Raw genomic sequence first — 25354 nt, 5'->3', positions numbered from 1 at the left:
TGAAAACCAAGTATTTATTGTTTTATAGAATAAATGCACTCTTGACCAATTGCCTGTAAAGAAATCCTAGTATGTCAAATTTTATTTTCCCATTGACTTCTTAAAATAAAATCAGAAATAAGTCCCTTTGGAAATGTTCATTTTGAGGAAGAAGTCATATTTAACAACCCACCAATATTTCAACATACATTAAAAGTAAAAATTTCTTGTCAAGTGTTTCTTGTTTCATTGCTTAAAGTGATCCTATAAATATGTGCAAAATAACTAGTTTTACTCCTATGAAGGTTTGAAGGAAAAGAAATAAGAGCTGAAATGAAAACATATTTGAAATGAAAAATACTCATATATATACATATATATTTATTCCTTTAATATGCACTTATTAAGTAATTGATAGGTGCTGCATTCTCTGGACTAGAAATCTAAAATTAACTTAAATCTGGCCCATTCCCTAGATTCTTTCATGGCTTTGCAAATGGAAAGTGTCATGTCCACAAGCACATTCACAGTTAGAGTCGCTAATTGCTCAGTAGAGGAATGAGACTGTGTTGGGGAAATGTAGGTGGAAAGACTCACTCTGAAGGTGACACCTGAGCATGGGCGGAAGGGTCCGTGCGAGTTTAGAGCAGTCTGAAAGAGCACAGTCTCTGGAGCTGGACTTCTGGTTTAAATCTCGGCTCTTTAGCTTTTTATCAAGTGACCTCGGACAACTTATGTACCTTCATTTTCCCCTCTGTAAAAAATGGGATAGTATTTGCAGCTGCACCAGAGGTTGCTATGAAGAGTTAATGTGTGTAAACAAGTTAGAGCCCTGCCTTGCCCAGGGTAGAGCTCAGCACACATGCTGCTCTTGCTCTATCATTAAGAGTGGGAGTAGAGTTGCCACAAGCAAAAGGAATAGCACACTACTTTTTTTTATTCTGTAAAAAAAATGCTGCCTAGCTCATGGCTTTTACAAATGAGCAGTTTAATACAGGAGCAGAGAAGCAATGGAAGTAGAGTAGAATTGTGCAGGCCCTGAGTGATGACGACGGTCAGAGGTACCAGGCACAGGTCCACTTCCTGAAGCATTCTGTGGCAGGCACCTCAGGTTGTCACCGAGGGTACACCTAGTACAAGTGACACTGTTTTTTCACTCTGGATAATAAGTTTAGTGAAAGAAAGTCAATGGAAGTACAAAGCCTGTGGCTGCAACACACAACCGAGGAGGCCATAAGAGAGGGACATAACAATTATGCGTTAGCCCAGCAGCTGCCAACCTGCTCTAGGAGCCTGCTTTCTCTGCTGATTTCTATAAAAGATAGTTTTGAAAACGTATTTAAAGTCCCTAAGGAATTTATGTAAGATAGCCACTAAAATTATGGAAAGTACAAAACTTACTGAAAATAAGTTAATTGACAAATGACGAGTTAATTATTAGGGGAAGTCAGGATGAGTATATTTAGAAAATATAATGGAGAATTATATAAAATCAGAACCAATGAGAGACCTACCAGCTGTCTCCTTTTCCCATGGACATAAATTAATAATCACTAAAGTAGCCAGAAATCTATTGATTTTATCATTAACAGCCTTTCTGAAATCCTAGCTTGGACAAACACATCATGATTATTTTGTTAATCAGTCCCCTGGCTTACAAATTCATCATGAGTGACTTGTTTTATATATTACATTTCAGTTTAATCAGACTTGCCTATGTTTGTGTCTTTTCATTTTCGGTGAAATAGGAAATCAAGGAGAAACTGGATTCCAGTCACAAAAGAGATATAGAAGGCATGGGAGTTCCAGAAATCAAGTACGGAGATTCTGTGTGCTTTGTCCAGCATGTAGCCAGTGGTCTGTGGGTGACCTACAAAGCACAAGATGCCAAGACATCCCGCCTTGGACCTCTGAAAAGAAAGGTGAGAGGTCGGAAAAGCTGTCCAGAATTGTGTCACACCAAGACAGAAGCAACTGGGCAGGAGAAGCAGTTGTGAGAACTGGGTGGGTGTGATGTGTGTTTAGTTACTGTTCTGCAACAGATCGTCCAGCCGAATTTCATTACTTCGACCTCATATTCAGTGCAAAAAAATAGTTAAGTAGATGGCAAATATGTGAGGAGGCGGTAGAATTTGTTCAATGGAACTTAAAACCTGCACAAAATGCTTTTGGTGGTATCCTATTCGGGGATTAACCACATCATTGCTCCCTCCATTTAAGTGGATAATTGAGTTACTGTGCAGTTTTCATAATAGAGAGATGAAATAGAATCCCTACAGAGAAAAAGCAGATCCCATGGTAAAAAGCCCACAGGAGCCAACATGCAGAAAAAAGAGATATTGTAGAATGATGCTGCCTCCACAGAGGATGTTTCTAGAGTCGAGTGGTCCATCACAGCCTGTTATAATGGAAGACTGGCTTGGAGACACACAGCACCTTTTTACTGGAAAGTCAGTTGTCATAAAGCTGTTTCTCTTGATGGGAACCAGAAAATAGATGCCAAAGGCATGATCCTTTTTTTTTTCTTGGAAAACCCCCACAAAACACAGGTTTGCATGTCAAGGAGTCCCAGGTAAAGTTCTAGGCGGTGTTGTACAGTGTAGTTCAGCCTCACGTGGAGATGATGAAAAGTTTCCCAAATGACGGTGCTTGTAAGAAAGGAGGTTGGGAGCAGACCATAAGGTAATAGCTTACTTTTGTGTAAAGCAAAACATACCAGGAAAATATCCATAAAAGGGAAATAAAATCATGAAGAAGAAATAGAGAATAGAATAGAATAAATAAGATGCCACACTGAATAGCTTGTATGAGCCCAGCCCATCCTCTGCAAGTAGTTGTAAAGGCTGGATAAAACACAAGAAAATCGAATGAACCATTTGAAGGTTTCAATTACCAGAGAACCCGGGCCATGAGTGCTAAAGCTCCATAATAGAAAATAAGTGCACTAAGATGTACCCCACCTTTGTCACCACTTCTGCCTCCATGTGCTTGCTGAGTTGCAGCACCAAGTAGTGGCATCATGTGCTAGCTTCACTGAGCTGGAGAGACAGAGCAGCAATCAGGTCAGCCAAGGTTTCTGTGACTTGAGGGGCCAAGATTCCGGAATGGAGGGAACTATAGGAACATGAACTGAATTTCTATCTGCAGTTTCCTCTAGGATCTTAAGCTGACCATGGATGGGATGTGAAGCTAAGGTAGCAAACAGTGAGTGGCACCATGAGGGACAAGAGGAAAGCAGAGATGTGGACAGTAGGACAGTACTGGGGAGACAGAGCCTGGGGTTTAAGGTCCCTTAACTTGGAATGATCTTTGAAAATACAGTGCTTTCAGTTAAATCCCAAAAGGACTCTGCCCAGGAATAAGGACTATGCCCTAGAAATAGCAGGCAGATTGAAAATCAATGCCAAAAATGCATCATCTACCCTACCAGCCTAACAGAAGAAAATTAAATCCTGTCTAGAGAGTATGATAATACCATCTAGAGCCTCCACAATTTTTCATACCTACTAAGGTAATAATGACATTTAAGGAGAGTGGAATTTGTGCATCTTGGCTGTAACTCTGGTGGGGATGGACACACTCAGAGGACCCTGTCAACCAGGAGAGATCCCAGTTTGTGGAGTTGAATTATTGTGCCTGTCCCTGTCTTTCTATTCCAGAGCCATAATCCCTAGGTCCACTTAACTGCTGAAACATGCATGTGAATTTGGAGGGTGCTTTCTGAAACTAGCTCTCAATGGTGTTGTAATGCTCAGCCCTTGACAGTGTTGTCCTTCTCCATTTCCTGAGAAGCAGGTTGAGCTCCCCTCTAAAAATACAAAGGATGTCCAAATCTGTGTTTCATGAAACAAACAAAACAGGAACCTAGGAAGACCAATGGAGAACAGACACCATGAGAAACCTAATGAACCATAACTCACCTTAAAGAAAGTACCCTCTTTCCCATTTGTATCTCAGACTTGTGCTCTCTGCTATTGGGCCATGGGATTCCTCCAAGATAAAAAGGACCTTAGGAACTGGGCTGCAGACATCAGTGAGGCACAAAAAAAAACCAGTATTCTAACAGCTGCATTTCCCCGCTTCTCCCTTTCTTATTGGGCTGGTCAGTTTGAATGTGTTATGTGAACAATCAAAGCCTAAGGATTTTAGTCTTTAGGGACCAGAAAGCTGGAAGTGAGGGCAAGGTGAACCTACTGGCAATACTTCATGTATAAAGGACACATGGACAAAGCCAAAGGGGGGAAGGATCGAGGGTTGGACATGGGGATGTGTGGAGTGGGGGAAGTAGTGGGGGGGGAAATGGAGACAATTGTATTTGAACAACAGAAAAGGAAGAAAAGGAGGGAAAGGAAGGAAGGAGAGAGAGAGAAAAGGAAGGAAGGAGAGAGAGGGAAGGGAAGGGAAGGGAAGGGAAGGGAGGAAGGGAGAGAGAGAAAGAGAAAGAAAGAAAGAAAGATATATCACTAACCAGTTGCTGGGAAGTGCTGCGAAGTTCTGGCAAAGTCATGTTTTGAAATGGTGACTCCAATGGTAACAGCATCCTTTGCTGGCACTTAAACTATAATGTGTAGATGGGTTGCAAAGTCTGTTCTCAAAAATGAACATAAACTTTTGCATACCAGCATTCTACTCCTATGTATATTCAGTATATCAGGACATATCTTCAGAAGAAAACTAATAAAAAAAAAGATTTTAACATGGAAAGGAAAATAAATTGTTTCTTTGTGCTAAGAATGACACCAAAGAAAGAAAGACCAAAAATCCTTATTCTAAAGATATTTTCTAAAGCCTTGTGTTCGACTTACTTGACATACAGACTGACAGACCACCACCACCACCTCCAGTCACTCGGGACCTACAGATGGTCTCCCATCAGGAGACCATGCCAGAAACCTGAATCAAGATTGACCCTGATTTGAACTACAGTCAAACCACCCCAGTGAATATCTGCACATACTTGACCCTTTTAAGCAGAAAACTACTGACTTCCATGCCAAAAGCCACTAGCCCCGCCAAAAATTGTATCATGGTGATGAACGGTATGCTTAGCTTCTAGATCTGAGATCAGTAACATGCTGCCCCTTGTAACAAACATTCATTGAGTACCCCATATCCTAGGAAACATGCTAAATGATTTACTTGTAAACCATCTAGTCTTCCAAACAACCCTTCAAGATAAGTCTATTTGCAGATGGTAAAGTTGAAGCAGAGAGAGGTTAAGTAACTTGCCTAAGGTCACACAGCTGGGAAGTGCACAGAAGGGTTAGAACTCAAGTTGCTGATACTGGGGCCTATGCTTTCAAGCCTTCTCTCTAGCCTCGCTGAGAAGCGCCCTGCCCTCCTGTGCTGCTTCCTCAGTTCTGCAGTGAGCTAACCCAGTGTAGCTATCCTGAGCAGAGAAATCCACGCCTGACCCCAGCGGAGGGTTTTGCTTTAATGTGTCTTTCTTTTTACTCAATTTACCTCTGCAGGAAAAGTGTCTAACAAAAGAACTTTTTCCATGGCCAAGAGTAAGCTTTGTGTTCACTATAAGAGAAAAATCTATTATAAAGTGTGTTTTCACCCTTTCAAATTGGCCACCTAGGCCCAAGGAATTTATTGTAATTCATACCACGGTGGCACATAAAATTTTATTTTCCTCAAAGCATCGTGTCTCAGGAATGATTCATATGTCAGTACGAGGGTGTATGGGCAAAATAACTTTGTTAATGTCCCATTTTCAAAATGGACCCAAGGGAACTTGGCTGGGGAGAAAGAGTACAAGGGTAGAGGGAAACCCTGCAAGAAATGTTGAGCGCCCAGCTGTGGAGTCTGTGTAACCTGGCCCCGGTGGCTTCGCTCTGTAGGTCATACTCCACCAGGAAGGCCACATGGATGATGGGTTAACACTGCAGAGATGCCAGCGTGAGGAATCCCAGGCGGCCCGCATCATCCGCAACACAACAGCCTTATTCAGCCAGTTCGTAAGGTGAGTTGAGTGCCTTACCTTTCTCTCTCTCTGTCTCTCTCTCTGTCTGTCTGTCTGTCTCTCTCTCTCTCTGTTCTACAGCCTTCCAGTCTCGTCTGCCCACCTTCTTTTACTACTGCAAGTGTTTTCAGGAAACACTAGCAAAAAGGTTTACCAAAGAGAGCTTAAGGCTGAAATATATTTCCCACATAGGTGACCTCCTACCAGCCTCTCTCTTTGCCCACAGATGTCCCAGTCCCACTGGTTACTCAGGTTGGTGTCATGAAGATCCAAGGTCATCTCAGGAAAATTAAGTGAAAGAGCTGCCATGCTCTGAGTCCCTTTTGTATTAGTATGTGAAGAGGAGAGGAGAGAAAGGACGCAGATCCACTCGTCCTCTGCTATTTAGACAGGATTTCTACAGCATTCAGAATCATCATTATGGTTTGCATCCAAGCAAATTTGCATTGGAAACCTTGAGTTACCCAGCTATGACTGGGACTTAAATGGGAAAAGTACGTGAACTGCCTGCTTGGATCATAATCCCGCAGCCCTAACAGTGCTGCCAAAACAGAACTCCGTGGATTGTGTTCACCGATTACCATGACAGAGTCTGTTGGCAACAGTGTGCTGTTTCAGGCCATCCTTCTCTTGTGGGAAAATATCTCTAAGGCCAAGAGGGTTTAGATTATACATGTGAATTTGTGTAAAATGAGAAAACAAAAGGCTAGACTTTTCTCCTTTACTTTTCTCCCTGCTGAAACAATGTGATCCAAGAAATGTGTGTACAGATATAAGCAAAGCTGCTGTTACAGTTCAGGATAAACTTTTATTTCTCTTTAAGGTAATATTATAGGGGAGGTGAGTGTTTTAAGGAAGAGGCTGGCTACTGGGGCTCAGGCCCTTTCTGTCTTGTTGCTTTGAGATCTCCTGAAGGTTTTTAAAGGGTGTCCATGGACTGGCCCAGCAGTATCACCTGGGAACGTGTTAAAAATACCCATTCTCAGGTTTCACCCCAGACTTACTAAATGAAACACCTGGGACAGGTACCCCAGAAAATCATGTTTTAATAGGCCCTCTGGTTGATATTGATGCATGTTCAAGTTTACAAACCAGTGCCCTGGAGTAGACAGGTCTTAACCTTGGCCACATGTTAGATTCATCTGGGCAGTTGTTTTTTTTGTTTTGTGTTAAAATTTTGTTTATTTTTAGAGTGGTGAAGGGAGGGAGAGAGGAAGAGAAGCAGCAATGTGTGGTTGCCTCTCATGCACCCTGTACTGGGGACTTGGCCTGCAACCCAGGCTTGTGCCCTCACTGGGAATCGAACCTGCCACCCTTTGGTTTGCAGGCTGGCACTCAATCCACTTAGCCACGTCAGCCAGGGCCATCTGGGCAGTTTTGAACACCCTGATCTCAGACCAATTGTATCAGAATCTCTTGGGTGAGATCCAAACACCAGAGTATTTTCTTTTTGGGTTTTCAAAATTTATTTGTTACAGTTGACATACAATATTTTATATTAGTTTCAGGTGTGTAATATAGTGGTTAGAAATCTATATACCTTACAAAGCAGTCAGCCCGGTAACTCTAGTAACCATCTGACATAGTTATTACAATATTATTGACTATATTCCTTGTGCTATACTTGGTATCTCTGGGAGTTTTTTTATAACTGGCAATTTGTATTTTTTAATCCCTTTCACCTTTATCACCTGTCTCCCCAACCTCTTCCCATCTGGTGACCATCAGTTTTTTTCTCTATTTATGAGTTTGTTTCTGTTTCGTTTATTCATCTTTTTTACATTCCACATATAAATGAAATCACACAGTATTTGTCTTTCTCTGACTGGCTTATTTCACTTAGCATAATATCCCCTAGGTCCTTCCATGTTGTCATAAATGGCCAAATTTCATTTTCTAATGACTGAGTAATATGTCATTGTATATATGTACCACTTTGCCATCCATTCATCTATCAATGGACACTTAGGTTGTTTCCATCTCATGGCTATTGTAAATAATACTGCAGTGAACATAGGAGTGCTTGTATCTTTTTGAATGAACAAAGAACAGCATTTAATTAAACCTCCCCAGGTGATTCTAATATTCAGCCTCAGTCAACAACCACTGTCCTGGTGTGTTTGCTTCATCTGCACCACAGGTGGCAAACAAGCCTCATGAGTGAATCTGGCCCTCCACATTATTTTATCTGGCCCAGCACCTTGTTTCTCCCCAGTGGCAGCGCCGAGCTCCTTACCCTGGTTTAAGAAGTAGTTACATTTATACAGGCCTAAAATTACATTCAGCCCTTTGAAGGCAACCACAGGCCTGATGTGGCCCCTGGTGAAAATGAGTTTGACACCCCTGATCCACACAATCAAAATTTGCTTAGTTGCACCAACGTCTAAGGTCTCGTCTGCAAAAGAGGAAGAAAGAGAAAGCAGAGGGCAAGTGATTTCTTTTTAAAAAAGATATGACCTGAAAGTAGATCACTTTATTTTGAAGTCTGTTAGCTAATGCTTAGTCATGTGACCACACATACCTGCAGGAAAGCTGAGAAATGTAATCCCTGGTTGGTTGGCTATGCACCCAGAAAAATTCAGGGCCCTGTTACTGAATTGGAAAAAGGAAAGTCAGTAATTGGTGTATTCCTGCCACAGGATAGAACTGAGGCCTGCAAGTCAACCATTCTTTGTCTGCCCTTGGCTTTGCCACTGGTTTCCTGTGATCACTGAGCAAAATACAGTATTTCCTCCTTGCTATGCCAAGTTACATTCAGACATGCACCCCTTTTCAGAGAAAGGATGTAAGAATGGATGGCTTTGTATAGCAAAAAAAGATAGGTACATAGAAACATGTGTTTCATGTAGTCTGGATTATTATCAGAACCATCACATTAGAGGTAGATAGTTTTATTTATTTCGTCCCCAATTCTCTCAACCTCTGCCCCTGTATCTTTTTTAAAAATTAGTGGCTCCTACTGTTACAGAACACAACAAGGGGGGCCTGGGACAATATACTATTATTGAAAGAAAGCCCCGGGTCCGTTATGTCCGCCGCCAGAGGAAAGACGTCTCTCAATGCCAGAGATTCGTGAAAAGGAAAGGAAACGTTTATTTAATGCTATACAAACTTAAAGTAGTGACCTAATGTCTTTATCAAAAATCCCAAAGTCCCTTAAAACACCCACAAACACAGTCACAGTCCTTCCTTCCTTCCCCCTTTGCCCAGTCCAGAGTACCGTATCTCAGGAAAGGAAAACAAAGTCCATGGCTCAGACAGTCCTCTGGTTCTTAGTTAGTCCTCCATCTCGACTGGGAGACCTCCCTGGGTTCCCGGCACCCTCGGCTGAGTCGCCGGAATCTCTGCTAAAACCAGGTGGTGGTTCCCCTTCTAAAGCTGTGGGGGTCCCCACTCTGTCCAGGCCTCGTGGTTCTCCCTCTCAGGGCTGCAGGAGTCTCCACTCTGTCAAGGCCATGTGGTTCTCTCTCCTAAAGCAGCACGGTTCTCCTTCTCAGGGATGCGGGAGTCTCCACTCTGCTAAAGACGCATGGTTCTCTCCCTCAGGGCTGCAGGAATGGAGAGTCCTCACTCTGCCAAAGCCGCGTGGTTCTCCCTCCTAAAGCAGCACGGTTCTCCTTCTCAGGGCTGCGCATGGTTCCCTCTTCTCAAAGCAGCATGGTTCTCTCCCAATGGCCGCCAAGTCTGGGTTTTAAATCCCTGCGGCCAATCTTCCTCTGCAGCCTCATTTCCGACTCCTCCCACACTCGGCTTCACATGCCAGAACTGTATCCTTCCAGGTTTACTGGGCTGCCATCATGAGTCTGGGCAGGTGTGGCCCCATGTCCTGGAGCCAATCTTCTCAGAGCTCCCACGCAGGCGCTGTAGCTTGGGGGATCTGCCCCCAGTCACATCTTGGTGGGGAAGTTACTTCCATTCCCCTGGCTCAGAGATGATCACAGCTATTTAACATATCTAAGTGACCAGCCAAAGGCTATAGATATGTTAAATGACCACGCCAGAGGGTAGCTGCAAGGCTATTGCTATGCAAAACAGCTCTCAATGGCCCTGCTCCATTTGTCCCTTCCCCCAACCCACACCCTGGGTGGGGGGGATGGAGACATCTTAAAATCTCTGGGACACCTTAAGTTCTGGACCCCATTTCAAATGCCCATTTGGGGTCCCCCCTCTTGGCTGCACCCTGTAACACTACCTCACACATGCACAAAAAGTAATAATTCAAAATGGATCAAAGGCCAGTTCTAAGACCTAAAACTATAAAACCTAGAAAAGAAAACATAGGCTTAAATTTTCATAATCTTCGCTTGGACAGGGGTTTCTTCAACAAAATAAAAAATAAATGAATTGGAATTTATCAAAATTGAAAATGTTTTGCCCTGGCCTGGTGGCTCACTTGATTAGAGCATTGCCCAGTACACCAGAAGGTTGTGGATCCAGTCTCCGTCAGGGCATATACCAAGGTTGCAGTTTTCCCTAGTCAGGAGGCCTATGGGAGGCCTAGGGAGGCAGCCAAGCAGCCAGGCAATGCTTTGATGTTTCTCTCTCTTCCTCCCTCCCCCTCTTTCCTCCCTCCCGCTTCCTCTCTTCTCCCCCCGACCCTCTCTCTCCTTCTCCCTCCCTCTCCCTCCTCTCTTTCCCTTTCTCTCCTCTCTCTCCCTCTTTTTCTAAAATAATAATATGTTCTTTGGTGAAGATTAAAAAAAGAAAAAAAAGAAAAATTCTTTTTGCTAGGAAGGATACCATCAAGAAAGAAAAAAAAAAAAGCCCACATAATGAGACAATATATTTGCAAATAATATATGTGATAAGGGACTTGTATATAGAATAAAGAACTCTCACAACTCAACATTAAGAAGACAAATGTACCAATTTAAAAATGAGCAAAGAATCTGAATAGCCATTCTCCAAGAAAACATACAAATGGCCAATAAGCATATGAAAAGATGTTCTACATCATTACCCATCAAGAAAATGCAAATCAAAACTACAGAGAGATAACAGCACTTTATTCCCAGTAGAATGGCTATAATCAAAAAGACGGTTAATAAGAGGTGTGGGACAGGATGTGGAGAAACCAGAACCTTCACAGCGCTGATGGGAATGTAAAATGTCACAGCCACTTTGGAATATAGTCCTGAAATTCCTCAAAAGTTTAAACATACATTGATTATATGACCCAGCAATTTCACTCCTAGGTATATGACCAAGAGATATGAAGCATATGTCTATCCATGCAAAAACTTGTAAACAAATCTTCGAAGCAGCATTATTCATAATATCCGAAAAGTAGAGACAACCCTTAACATTCAGCTGATGAATGGATAAATAAAAATGTGCTGTATCCTGACAATGGAATGTGATTTGCCCATAAAAAAGATATACACTACAACAGGGATGAACCTTGAAAGCTTTGTGCTAAGTGGGACAAGTCAGTCACGAACGACCACATTATATGATTCTATTTGTATGAAATGTCCAGAATAAACAAATCTGTAGAGATAGAAAGGAGATTTGTGGCTGTGTAGGCGTAGTCATCAGGGGTGAGGGGAGTAACCACTAAATGGGTGTGGGATTTGGGGGGAGTTGATGGAAACGTTCTAAAATTGATTGAGGTGAGGATTGCACAACTCTGGAAATATACTGAAGACCATTAAACCCTTAAATCGCACCCTTTAAATAGATGGTGGTATGATATGTGAATTATATTTTAATAAAACTGTTATCTTAAAAAAAGTAAGTGGGAGTTAAATGCCTGACAATGAAAAAAATTATTTTTAAACAGCTTTATTGGGTTATAATTTACATATCATAAAATTCATTCTTTTGAGCGTACAAAGCAGTACTTTTTAGTAAATTTACAGAAGTGTACAACCATTACCACAGTTCAGTTTTAAACATTTCCATCCCCCAAAACAACTCCTTATGTGTTTTGCAATTTATACCAGTTGCCATCCTCATTCTTAGGCAACCAGTGGTCTACTTTCTGTGTCAACTTAACACATCAAATTGATAAATTAAATCATACAATATTATAGTGTTTTGAATTGGGCCTTTTTAACTCAGCATTACATTTTTAGGGTTCATCCCTATTCTGTTATAGCTCATAATGGTGTTCTGTTTCTTTGCATTGCTGAAGAGTATTCTTCTTGTATGTGTACCATATATAGCTATAAATACAGACACACATATGTGCACATAAATGCTCATGTTTGTATGATTTGTACATACTTGTACATGTACAAGTGTGATTGTGTGTGTGTATATACAGATGATATATATGTTTATCTCTGTAAAGACAGAGACAGACACACTTCACATTCTGTTTTATTTATCAGTTGAGGAATAATTGGGTTGTTTATATTTTTGGTTATTATCAGTAATGCCTCAATGGATATCAGTATAAAAGTTTGTGGATATGTGTTTTCATTTCTCTTGGGTAGATTCTTTGAAGCGTAATTGCTGAGTCATATATAAATTCTATATAAATTCATGTGTAACTTTTTAATACTTTTGTGGTAAAACACACATAACAAAATTTACCATTTTAATCGTTTTTAAGTGTGCAATTTAGTGACATTAAATGCATTCAGATTATTGTGCAACTGTCACCATTATCCATATCCAGAACTTTTATATCCCTCTATGCCAGTTAAACAATAACTCCCCATTCTCCCCTCCCTCCAGCCCCTAGTAACCATTATTCTACTTTGTTTTTCTATTAATTTAACTATTCTAAGTACTTCATTTAAGTGGAATCATACACTTGTCTGGCTTATTTACTTAAAAAGATGTCTCTAAGGTTCATACTGTAGCATGTGTCAGACTTTCATTCCTTTTTAAGGTTGAATATTATTGTATCATATGTCAATACCACCCCATTTGGATTATTCATTCATCCATCAGTGGGCATTTGGGGATGTTTAGCTTTAAGAAACTGAGAAGTTTGTTTTCCAAAGTGGATACATTATTTTATATCCCATTCAGAAATGTATGAAGTTCCACTTTCCCTGCATCCTTGCCTGTAGTTGCTACTGTCTGACGTTTTGATAGTAGCCATTCTAGTGAATATGAAGTGGTATGTCATCATGGTTTTAATTTGCCCTTCCAAAATGACTAATGATTTTCAACATCTTTTGATGTGCTTCTCAGCCATTCATATATCTTTTCTAGTAAAAGGCAATCAAGTCTTTTGCCTATTTTTTAGTTGGGTTGTTTATCTTTGCATTGAGGTTTGAGAGCTCTTTGTATCTTCTGATTGTTTTTTGTAGATTTATGATTTGCAAATACTTTTGCCTAGTTTGTGGCTTTTCTTCTCATTTTCTTAATGGTGCTTTTATTAAGCCTAAAAGTTTTTATTTTGATGAAATCTATTTTAACTTTATTTTTGTTTATGGATCATGCTTTCAGTGTTATATCTACAAATTCTCTGCCTAACCCAAGGTCACCAAGATTTTCTCCTATGTTTTTTTCTGAAAGTGTTATAATTTTAGCTCTTATATTTAGGTCTATGCTCCATTTTGAATCAATTTTTGTGTATGGCATGAGGTAAGGATTTAAATTCATCTTTTGAATGTGGCTCATGTGGATGTCTGATTGTCCCTGCACAGTTTGCTCACAATGTGCCCTTTCCACATCAAATTGCCTAAGCACTTTCATCAAAAGTCAAGAGACCATAAATGTAAACATTCATTTCTGGACCCTTGTTCTGTTCCATCTATATACCTGTTCTCATGGCAGATCAGCGCTGTCTTGACTCCTGTAGCTTTATAGTGGTAAATACTAAAATCAAGTAGGCAAGTCCTCCAGTTCTTTCCTTTTCAAAATTATTTTGGCTCTTCCTGGTCTTTTGCATTCCATATAAATTTGGGGGTAAATCTGTCAATTTCTGAAGAAAAACTTGCTGGTGTTTTGATTGATACTGCATTTAAGTCTAAGTAAATTTTGGGAGAACTTTTATCTTAATACTAATGAATCTTCCAATCCATAAACATAGATTGTCTCTCCATTAATTTATTCTTCTTGAATTCCTTTCAGGAAGATCTAGTTCTTAGTGTGGAAGTCTTACACTTCTTTTAAAAACTTTATTCCTAAGTATTTTTGATGCCAATACAGATGGAATTGTTTTTTTAAATCTCATTTCAGGTTGCTTACTGCTGATATACATAAATACTAGTATATAAGATTGAACTTTTTAAATGTGAATCATGTATCCTGTGACTTAATGCAATTTTTATTAGTTCTAATGTGAGGTGGGTTTTTTTTCTTTCTTTTTTTTTTGGCATGGATACTTTAGAATTTTCTACATATAGGATCATGTCATAGGTGAATAGAGATTTTTTTCCTTTCTAGTATGAATATTCTTTCCTCTTTCTTTCTTTCTCTCTTTCCTTCTTTCTCTCTTTCCTTCTTTCTTTCTTTCAACTTTTATGATTGTGCTGCCTAGAATATCTACTACCATGTGGAATTAAAGTGGAGAAAACAGACATCCTTGTCTTGTTCCTAATTTTAGCAGGAAACATTCAGCCTTTGACCATTAGGTATAGGTTGCTCTGGGTTTGTAGAGATGCCCTTTATGAGACTGAGAAGTTTCTGTCTATCCCTGCTTTGTTGAGAGATTTGTTTGTTTGTTTATTTAATCTTTATTGAGTATTAGATTATGTTAAATTATTTTTGTCTATTGAGATTATGGTGTGGTTTTGTCCTTTACTAATTTAGTTTATTACATTAATTGATTGAGAATGGGGTATTGTATTAAAATGTCTGTTATTATTGAATTGTCTATTTCTCCCTTAATTCTGTCCATTTCTACTTTACATATTTTGAGTTCTATAGCTGGGTACTTATATTTAGAATAGCTATATTTTCCTGATAAATTCACTCTTATAGTTATAAAATGTCTCCCTTTTTCTTCTACAAACATTTTTGTCCTAAAGTATGACTTTTAGAGCCACTCCAAATGTCCTGTATGCAATATGGTTACTGTTTGGATGGTATATCTCCTCCAATCCTTTTTGCTTTCAGCCTATTTGCCTCTTGAATCCACAAAGTGTGTCTTGTAGATATCATACAATGGATTTTTTTCATCACCATTTATCCCCCCATACCCTCTTCCATCTGCACCCACTCCCTCTCCACCCCCGCAGTCACCACTGTTGTCTGTGTCCTTGAGTTCTTTCCCTTTTTTTTTCCTTTTTCACTAAATGCAAAATAGAGACAGGCTCATAGATAAAAAGCAGACAGCTCTGGGGTGGGATTCAGTATGATGGATTTTTAATGTAGTTTGATAATCTTTTCCTTTTATTGGTGTATGTAATCTATTTATAGATAATGTAATTTTTCAAATGGTTGGATTTATGTCTGCCATTTTTTATGTGATCCCTGTCTTGTGTCCTTTTGGTTCCTCTGTTCCTTCCTTACTGCTTTCTTTTGTATTGAATATTTTCTAGTGTAACATTTTAATTCCTTTGTTGAGTTTTTAACTACTTTTTAAGGTTATATTCTTAGTGGTTGCTCTAGGCAACTCAGTATGTATTTAATGTGAAACAAATTAATATAAACTTGACAAGTAAAGCAAAGCAACTTTGCTCCAGTATTGTTCTATTCTCTCCCTGTTCCTTTGTGATAACATTGTCATGGACATCACAACTTAATGTGTTACAAGCCCAGCAATACAGTTTTATAATTTTTGCCATATGCACATATATGTAGTCTTACATTTAGCTACACAACTACTTTCACCAGTGCTCTTTACTTCTTCACATTGATTCTAGTTCCTGTCTGGTATCCTTTTCTTTCAGCCTGAAGGACTTCCCTTAGTATTTTTTGTAAGGCAAGCCTGCTCCCCATGTGGGTTGGATAACATGTTAAAGTTCAGGCAGTTTTGAGTATGTCCAACATTATACTTTCTGCTTGCACAAAGAAGGCTGATGTTCATCCAGAAGAGAATAGATAGCTAGGTCCCTCTCTAGTCCTTCCTGAGCATGTGAATGGCTTTACCCAGGGTCTGCCCTGGCCTGTTGGAATTTCTTTCCCCTAAAGCTGGGGTAAGGCGAGTGAACAGCCTCAGGCTGAAACACCATAGACTTCCCCCTGTTTTCTTAAATACATAGTTCTCAATTTGTTTTATGCCTTAGGTAAATTTCCAGAGTTCTACGGGGTTATTTTGGATGATTTTGTCCAATTTTATTATTGCGGGAGTTCTACCCTCAACGGAGGAAATTCTTGATTCTCCAGCCACAGGCTGTTTTTAGAAGAAAGGACAACTAATGAAAAAGAAACCAATGTGTCAGGGGTAGGGGCTGCAAAAGCCACAGTACTTGAATTTTGCAAGAGCTGGCAGGTGAAAGATAAAAACATAATTTGGAACTACATTCTCTCCCCTCCTTTCTCTTTTGAGAAACCAACAGTGCATGCTATGTACAAATGGAAATCAGAGGGAAGAGTGGCCACCTGGGAGAGCAAATTAAAGTTAAATGAATAGGGAAGGAACAAGAAGGAATAACAAAGAAGAAAAGGCTCAAGTTTGCTTGTGCTGTCTTTTTATCCTCTGCACAGTCGCTGGGAGCTGTCCAACAGGACAGGAGCTATCCAACAAGCAGAGCAAGAGACAGGGGTGTCTTGGAAATCCTGCTGAAGCGGCGATAGCTGCCCAGCTGACCTCTGCGTTTACACTGAGGAGGGAAACAATTTATAAATGTGTGAGGGTTACAGTGTGGCAGATGTTCAGAATTGCCTGAGATCTTACTTGACTTTAACAAAAGAAACCCTTGGCCAAGAGTGAGAATGTAGTGAAGTAGCAACCATAGAGTCAAAAAAGTTGGGATAAGATAGGTGCCCACGCAGTTAGTTCTGCATTCAAATGGCATTTTGCCCCTGTCTCTCTGCATCTCCTCCCCAGGGTTCTAGAGTAGAAGGTGAGCACCATTAGGCCATTCAGAGGTCATGTCTATTCTCACCACTGTCCCCAGTGCCAGGCATGCGGTATGTGTTGTATATTGAAGGCATTGAGAGATCTGCCTCCATCCCGGGGAGGACTGTTGTACTGACGTTTTGTCAGGGAGCAAGATGAAGTGATCAGCAATGAAAATCACAGAACAAAAAATTATCCCTGAAGGACCTGGCTGTACAGAGTGTGCCTGCCTATTTTCCAGATGTAAAATTGTGGAACAAGAGGCTAGGAGGCACTCAAGCCTCATTAGTTAATGGCAGTGCCTGTGACCTGGGTTTTCCAGCCCCCTGCAGAGTAGCTTTTTAAAGCCAGAAAAATGCCAATGAACATCTCCTTTTCATCTTTTCTTATCACTTGAAGAAACACTGCTTACTTAACTGCCATCAGTGGGTCTAATAAACTCAAAATGTTAGAGAAGGAAAGAGAGAAAAAAAACTCTTTAACTGGACCCAAAATGTTAAGGGAAATGTACTCATCCCTTCACTGAATCTAGAACTGGGAAAGCATTTCTGATTGGGTTTTGTAATCCCAAACCTTCACCTCATGACAGCCCCCTTCCCTGCTGTCTTTGCCCAATAATATCTCAGACGGTCACTGCAGAACACTCCCTGAGCACCCACCATGGGCCAGACCACACATGAGTAAGAAATACTTATAGTGTTCTGCCTTCGTTGTGTACACCTGGCATTTTTTACGCAAATTTAAAATTATTGTCACCTTATAACCTGAGTATTTTCAAGACTTGTTCAGCCTTTGTTTAGACCTAGAGAACCATCTTTTCTTCTCATGTGTCCAGATTAATAAGTAACCAGATGCACTGTAAACACAAAGGGAACTCATTAGAAATTGACTCTAGGAAAAAACTTGACAATTTATACATTCAATCAACTCCCAGTCCCTCGGGACCGATGATGCATTTCTCTATGTGCCAGTTCCATTTCCCCTACCTCTTCTTACCCTTTATTCTCAGAGAGGCCCACAGTGTAACCCTCAAGGGGATGAGAAAATGAGGGCTCATTTCACCATTTGTGGAGGTTTGTGATCTCTCAGTATTGAGAAGATTAGTGACAAGACTTTCTTAAAAAAATGACTGAGTCAGAGAGACAGAGACACAGTCAAGATAAGGAGGAAAACAACAGAGAATGAGAGGGAAGTAGTGGGGGGGGGCACCAACAAGGGGGGCATTGAGGAAGAGAGGAAGGATGTGGAGAAATGGGGGGATGCTGAGAAGGAGATGAGGGTAGAGATACAGAGGGAGGGCCCACCGTGGAATTGGAGGAGAAAGACAGACACAGAGATTGGAGATATCAGCAAATGGTGGGGGGAGCAGGTGTGTGCATACACACCCATAGAAACCTTAGAGAAAAACATAAGCAGCGATATTAAAAAGACACAGGGAGAGAGACAGAGGGAAGACAAAGATGTATATGGAGCAGGAGACAAGTGACAGACACCCTCCCAGCCTTAGGTTTAACCTATCCCCAGAAGAACATGTAATAGTGTAAAAGAACTATGGGTTAATAAGTGTATTATTTTAGGAGATGTTCTTATTCAAAAAGGAAAAAGCGTGGCAGACAGCCAGGGGCCATTTCACTTTATTTATGAAGTGGCTTTAAAATTGAATCAGAACATTCTCTTCTGTTGCTCTGTTAGTTGGCAAATGTCAGTCTAGGCAGCAACTACCTTAGGAGGTGGTGTGTTGTGCCCAGTGTGGGAGCAGGGGGAGCCAGGACCTGGTGGTTGCTTGTTGGGGTCCCTACTGGAGGCCCAGTGCCTGAGCTGTGTCCATCTCGGGTTTTGCAGTGGAAACAATCGCACAGCTGCCCCCATCACCCTGCCGATAGAAGAGGTCCTGCAGACCTTGCAGGACTTGATCACCTACTTCCAGCCCCCAGAGGAAGAGATGCAGCATGAAGATAAACAGAACAAGCTCCGCTCACTCAAAAACAGACAGAATCTTTTCAAGGAAGAGGTAAGTCCAAAGAATTAAAAATTGAGGTTCTCCTTGTGTCCACAGCTGAAATATCCCTGTGACTGCAATTAGCTGTCTCCATGCATGAAAGAGACATAGAGCACATGAAAGAGAGGAAGCTGGTAAGAAAAGGAGTCACTGGGAGCTGACCTTCCCTGTCAGCTGCCAGGGAAGGTTATACAACAGTGTACGTGGTTGCAATGTACATTGGCACATTCAAATCACATTACATGTTAAAGTGTCAGTGTCACACATATATCCAAAATCTGTTTTCAAAAAATCTCGGCTATTAGACCACGGCATTGGCTGTGATCCCTAAATTTCAGAAGAGGTCAAAATTACCTAGGAAACCTATTTGAAAAATACAAATGCCCAGGTTCCATATCAGAAATGGCTGAGGAGCTGGTCTGAGAGATACATGATGCTGGGCCTTAGAGAGAACTCGAGCATCTGAGTCACTAGGGATGGGGCCTGGATGTGAGGGAAACACTAACTTGGAGCTCAGGAGGCCCTAGTTTGGCTCTATCCTTGGCTGTGTGTGACCTGAGACAAATCACAGGCCTTCTCTGAAACTGGACATGGTGATTTGGCACTAACAGGCCATGGTCATACTCCTATGGTGTCCTGTAGTCCCTCATTCCTGGGGACAGAGCCTGTCCCTTGGTCATTTCCAAAGTTAGTGACGTGGAATATAGACTCATCCCTGCTCAGGCAGTCCAGTGATCTAAGCAGGCTGGCTCTGGGGACATTATGCATTGTGGGCTTCCAGAACAACATCTCCTTGAGGATGACTAGGCGCAGATGTTTTAACTGGGTGGCATAGTATTGTAATTTAAATGGAACAGTAGTTGAAAATACTCTTTTCGTGGTATTGTCTTTAGATTCCACTTTGTGTAGCTGAGTGGAATTTCTTGAACATATTTGAGATTTAACAGAAAAACAGGCAGCATACCCAGAGCTGTTTCTGGGTGAATCAGAGTCATTTCACACCGGGCACCAAGAGGGCATTTGTGAGGCTCATTCACACTCCTACTTCCCCAATGTGCCCGTGGTTTGGACTAAACATGTGGGGCACACCTGTCAGAGGAGACTGCTGACTCATTCCCAAAATGGAGGTTCTTTAGGTCTGTGAGGTGCAAAAATGCATATATTGTTTTTAGGAGGAGAAAAACAAAACCCAAGCTGGCACCATGAAGGCCTACTTGCCTGTCACTATTATTAGCTTTAAAAGTTGCTTAGCGTGGGAGGGAAAGAACAAAAGGGGTCCACCTTCTTAATCAGGCAGTTTTGTTCTTTCACCCACTTGCCTTCACAGGGAATGTTGGCGCTTGTGTTAAATTGCATTGACCGCTTAAACATCTACAACAGCGTTGCACACTTTGCAGGGATCGCAAGGGAAGAGAGTGGCATGGCCTGGAAGGAAATTCTGAACCTCCTGTACAAATTGCTGGGTAAGTAGGTGCACAACCCTCTCCCTGAGAAACTTTCCAAGGGTGGTCTCTGTGGGATTTCCACATGACAAACCATAATGGTCTTCTAGCTTCATTTCTCGGAAGCCTCTTTTCACCATTTGATTCTAACCCTGACTATCACTCTGTTAACTAGTAGCTTATTGTACTTTCCAAACTTAGAGAGCAAGGAGTCAGCAGCCAGTGGAAACAGATAGTGACCATTTTGCCTAAACTGCCTGTGAACGCTTGGCAGTGACTTAACGTTCTCTGAGCCTCAGTTCCTCATCTTCATCGTGAAGGAACGAGACCAGGACATGTCCATGGTACCTCCATTTCTAGTCTTATACCTCCTGCACTTTACAGATGGTTACTCTCTTAACTCTGCATCCTTTCACTGTTGACTTACTGGTCAGTCATGATTCCTGCTTCTTTGGTCTGTTCCTTATTTCATTTTGGTGGGAAAAAGGGCAGTGAGTAAGGATGTTTCAGCACCCAGCCTTTCTTCTCATGACACTGAATGTGTGGTCACATTCTGGTGCCTGCTGTATTCAGTGTCCCCACATGGGCCCAGGCTGACAGGCCATGGGAGGGAGACAGCAGTAAACATACTGGCCTCTGCAAGGATGTGGCCACCAGTAGTTGCTCAGACATGGTGACAAGGTAGCATTTCAGGGCTTTGCTCTGAAGCATATGACCCATTACAGGAAGTCCATAGGAAGTTGAGAGCAAGCCAGAGGGGAGCCCAGAGATGTCAGGTTAGACCTATTCTCAATGTCAAAGATCAGATTGACTGGACTGCTGTGGTGCTGTGTGATCTTGTAAAGTAACTTCCAACTCCGATGGTCTGTGATGATACAGCTCAAACTCAGTAATAATTACTATAATGGTAATAGCTAACATTTATTGAGCTCTGGGAGCCAAAGTGCGGCATATCTCTTCTTGATCCTCAGAGCAACATTTTGAGGTGTAGGTACTAGAATTATTCCCATTTTATTGATGAAGAAACTGGTGCTCAGAAATGCTCAAGGTCACACATTGCAAGTGGTGGAACTAGGGCTTGAGCCTAGGCAGACTGACTCCCTGAGCTTTGGCTGACCTGAAAAGCAGGTTGGGAGCTCAGAACAATTCTGCCCTCCACTAACTGCAGAGGTACAAAGCGGAGGTCCTGAGGTAGACCTTTCCTTATCCGAACACCTTACAAACATCATTCTGAAAATCAACAGCATCAGAAACGAGCTACTTGAGCACACTCCATTTAGAGGGACTTGTTCCAGAGTTATATCTGCAGTGGGCTTATGGATGGAAGGTTACTTCTTTTCTGGATTCTTGAAAATCTAATCACAGCATATTCCCTCCCTCCCTTAGCAATACCACCTACCATTTTTTTTCATGTGTGAGCAGGCATCAAAAGCAGATGGAGGGCTGGTTAAAATGCAGGTGCTAGGCCCCATCCCCAGAGCTTCAGATTCAGTAGATCTGGGATAAAGCCAGAGAATTTGCATTTCTAACAAGTTCTCTGGTGACACTGACATTCTGGTCCAAGAGACCAAACTTTAGGAACCACTGTCTTACACTAATGTGCTCTAGATATTTTTAGAGTTTCATGTTTGTTATTACTCACCTACTAACTTAACCAACTCATCCAGCTGTGTTCATTTGGGATCCTTCTTTTAACACCGAAAAATAGCAAATCTCTAGCTAGGTTTAAGAAAACACTATGAGAAACTGAGTTTTTTAGCCAGTAACTAAGCTGATACTTTTTTTTTGCTTGTCATCATCTGAAGTAATTTTATTAATTTGTGTGTTGATAGTCTCTTTCTCCTGCTTCGTGAATGCAGGAACTCTGCTGTCTCGTTCCCCCTGCTTTATTTCTAGTGACTAGATAGGTGCCTGGTGCATAGCAGATTCTCTGGAAGTACTTGAGTGAAGGCTAGATTTATACTCTTCTTGATATAGAAACAGGATTGAATCAAAGGGCTAAGGAGGGGAAGATTGTTATTCATTTCTTCTAGTTGTTAAGTAGCTGAAGTATATTTAAGAACTTCCCAACTTCTTATGCCCATCATTGCATCCTTTAACCTGTACACAATCAGATATTTCTTTGTTCACAGCTGCCCTCATCCGTGGAAACAGAAACAATTGCGCTCAATTCTCCAATAACCTTGACTGGCTAATCAGCAAATTGGACAGACTAGAATCTTCCTCAGGTAAGAATTGACAGGAAAACAATGGAGAAGGTAGTCTTTTTATTTTCTCCTTTCTGTAAAAAGGAAGACATGGTTGAATCTTTGAATAACTCTTTGTTCCCTTGGACCACAAACAAACAAATAATTATTTCAACAACAACAGCTAAAAGCTAAATCTTCCTGGCACCCCTATAACTTTATTTAACAATTCCAACCCGATTTTAATAGTCTCCCCCTTTGTTTCACATTTCATTCTGTGCCTTCATCTTCATCCCCTGGATCCTCTAATGGCCCCCGGCCCAGGGTCCCGATCTCCTTCTGACTGCTACCAGGACTCTCTCTCTCTGCTTTTCTAAATCTAAATTCTTTCTGGATGCAGTCCTCCTAACAGTTTGGGTTAGAAGCAGGACTGAAAAATGACTGTGGAATAAGAGGAAATGATGATCCTTCCACCCTCTGAGTCACCCTTGACATCATGTCCAGAGCCCTTCATGACTCACAGAGAATTTGAGCCAAGAGCATAGTCATTGTTGGTAAGTGACCAAGTGACTATGCCATGGAGCTCAGTGGTTGGCTTCCTCGGAGATGAGTGAGCATGACAGGCATGGGCCCTCGCTGGGAAGCTGACAGGCTTTGATGCTGTTTTCATTGTCTAGAGGTGGCAGGAGCTTGGACAAGACAGGCCAAGGGAAGGCTTCCCCAGGACTGTCCACCTACACATGTCTTCCCAGGCCTCTCTTTTCTTCGGTATCTCCTCCCGTGGGCCAGACTGCATGTCAGGGCAATTTACAAAAACCTCGGGGAAAAACAGAACGAAGAGGAATTTTTTTATTAAAGCCAGTGAAGGTGCTGGCTAACTTCTTCCCTTGCATTTTCATCATGGTGTTGCCAGGCTGTTGGGGCACCAGTTAGTTGTTCTTAAGCCTTCACTTAATACAGAAAACCATCCAGTGTGCCAAGAAAAGGGGGCAAAGGCAAAGAGCATTTTTTAGTGAGTTCATAATTTGATACTAAAATAAAGTAAAAAGGACATCTAAAATAAAAATAATTTCTGGGGTAATTCCAAATAAACTCTTATTTGAAAAACACTTCAAATATTGTCTAAATTACCTGAAAGACCTTTAGAATTTATACTAACCTGGCAATCTATTTTTTCTATTTTTATTTAAGTATTGCTTGATTTGATCAAGTTAACAATTCCACTTTACAGCTGTTTTTCTATATTTTGACATAGAAGTATTATGTCTTTGCCCAGGAAAAGGGGAGCGTAGTTAGTGCTGCATAAAACTCACCTCTAATTACAGACCAGTTGGCCCTCAGAGGTTCCTGAAGTCTACAAAAGAGGACTGCATCTTTCGTCTGGCTGGAAATATGTAATAGATTCAGAGAACTGATGATATTCTCTCCCCTCAGGATGGTCTTTTCATTCTCAGGTTTCAAAGTTATGGCCAGTTCAGAAGGCTAATATATGTCCAAGTGACTTTTGTGGCATTCACGTAGGTATCTTGGAAGTCTTACACTGCATCCTGACGGAAAGCCCAGAAGCCTTAAACCTGATAGCAGAGGGCCACATCAAGTCCATCATCTCCCTGCTGGATAAGCACGGGCGGAACCACAAGGTGGGTTGGTGGCTGACTTTACATGGCTTTTCCTCCCAGCCACTTTGTAACCATTGTGTGTTATCAAGCGTATGTTGCCTGCTCTCCTTCTTGGCTTTGATTTATATTTTTTTGAAAAACCCTTGGGAAACATGTTCTGAAAGATCTTTCCTTGCCTGGGAGATACTACAAGCCAGTCAGTCAGTCACACTTGGCCTTGGATGGTCTCCCTTCATTTCCGCCAACTTCCCAAGTAGTCCTGCTCACCATCATTAGCCCTCAACACAAGCAGACTGTGGGAGGCACTTGGCTGGAGTCTATACACAGCCAGCTGCAGGCCTCACTCCCACCCCTGGGATCTGGGAGCTTAGCAGAGCAACAGCTAATGCTGGCTGTGTGAAGAAGATTTACAAAAATCAGATAAAAGCAACATAGAAAGTCTTGTTATTAAATGAAATTAGCTTTACCATGGTGAGTCAAGCCAAGGGAAGTAAATGAGTCTGCAGGAGCCAGCAAGAGGACTGAAGCTGTGGGTCTCTCCCTTTGATATACAACAGCTGTGTGACTTCGGGCCTCAGTTATTTCATCTGTAAAATGGAGACACTTCACTTACTAAAGTGGAATGCCGTATCCATTTGTTTTTCAGTCTCTTTTAAGTTCTGCATCTATTTTTGTGGAATTACATTTCTAAAGACACAGTGGTTTTTGGGGAAAGTCTATTAAAATATGTTTTACCCTGACCCTTCAACATCTGCCCCTCATACATGAGATTGCTGCACTGACTAATTAGACGGGTACTCAAAGGTTGAGGGAGTGTATTCCAAGAGCAGATGGCATGAACGGGCATGAGGGACAGCAGCTGGGATCCTGCAGAGTGGAGTGAACTCAGCTTGATCACTGCCCTCTTTTGCTTGCCATCATCTGGGGGCACTGCATATATGAAGTACATCTCAGGGGGTCCAGGAGAAGGAGGCTCTGCAGCACTGCTTAGATGATATGTTTCACCCTCAGGAAATTAAAAAAAAAATGCCATGGTCCTTAGCATCTGTGAAATTGCTTGGCAAAGAATAGAAAGAAATATGTGGGATCTGTAATTGCTTTCCCAAATGTGGTAAATCAAAAGCAGGCATGAGGTTCCAACTTCAGTTCAGCTTCTCAGTGTTTCAACATGGTTCTTCCCCCTGTGGAGTATAATGAGAATAATTGTTAAGTACCCAAGTAACGCATTGCCTGAGCTATGAGCTGCATGCAG

The 25354-nt window shown here is 41.4% G+C and overlaps 1 protein-coding gene across 1 annotated transcript in view; it reads left to right on the top strand.

The window, feature by feature from the left end:
- RYR3 (ryanodine receptor 3) overlaps window positions 1–25354 on the top strand; it is a 504534-nt gene that overhangs the window by 252357 nt on the left and 226823 nt on the right. The window contains exons 12-17 of the mRNA XM_045822230.1: window positions 1737–1901; window positions 5826–5947; window positions 18699–18867; window positions 20183–20318; window positions 22430–22525; window positions 24005–24123. Coding sequence (XP_045678186.1) covers window positions 1737–1901; window positions 5826–5947; window positions 18699–18867; window positions 20183–20318; window positions 22430–22525; window positions 24005–24123 — 807 coding nt within the window. The remainder of the gene's footprint in view (window positions 1–1736; window positions 1902–5825; window positions 5948–18698; window positions 18868–20182; window positions 20319–22429; window positions 22526–24004; window positions 24124–25354) is intronic.

Source organism: Phyllostomus hastatus, unplaced genomic scaffold (genome assembly GCF_019186645.2).
Source record: "Phyllostomus hastatus isolate PE091 unplaced genomic scaffold, TTU_PhHast_1.1 phas_scaffold_501, whole genome shotgun sequence".
Lineage (NCBI taxonomy): Eukaryota > Metazoa > Chordata > Mammalia > Chiroptera > Phyllostomidae > Phyllostomus > Phyllostomus hastatus.
This window is presented reverse-complemented; position numbering and strand designations above follow the sequence as displayed.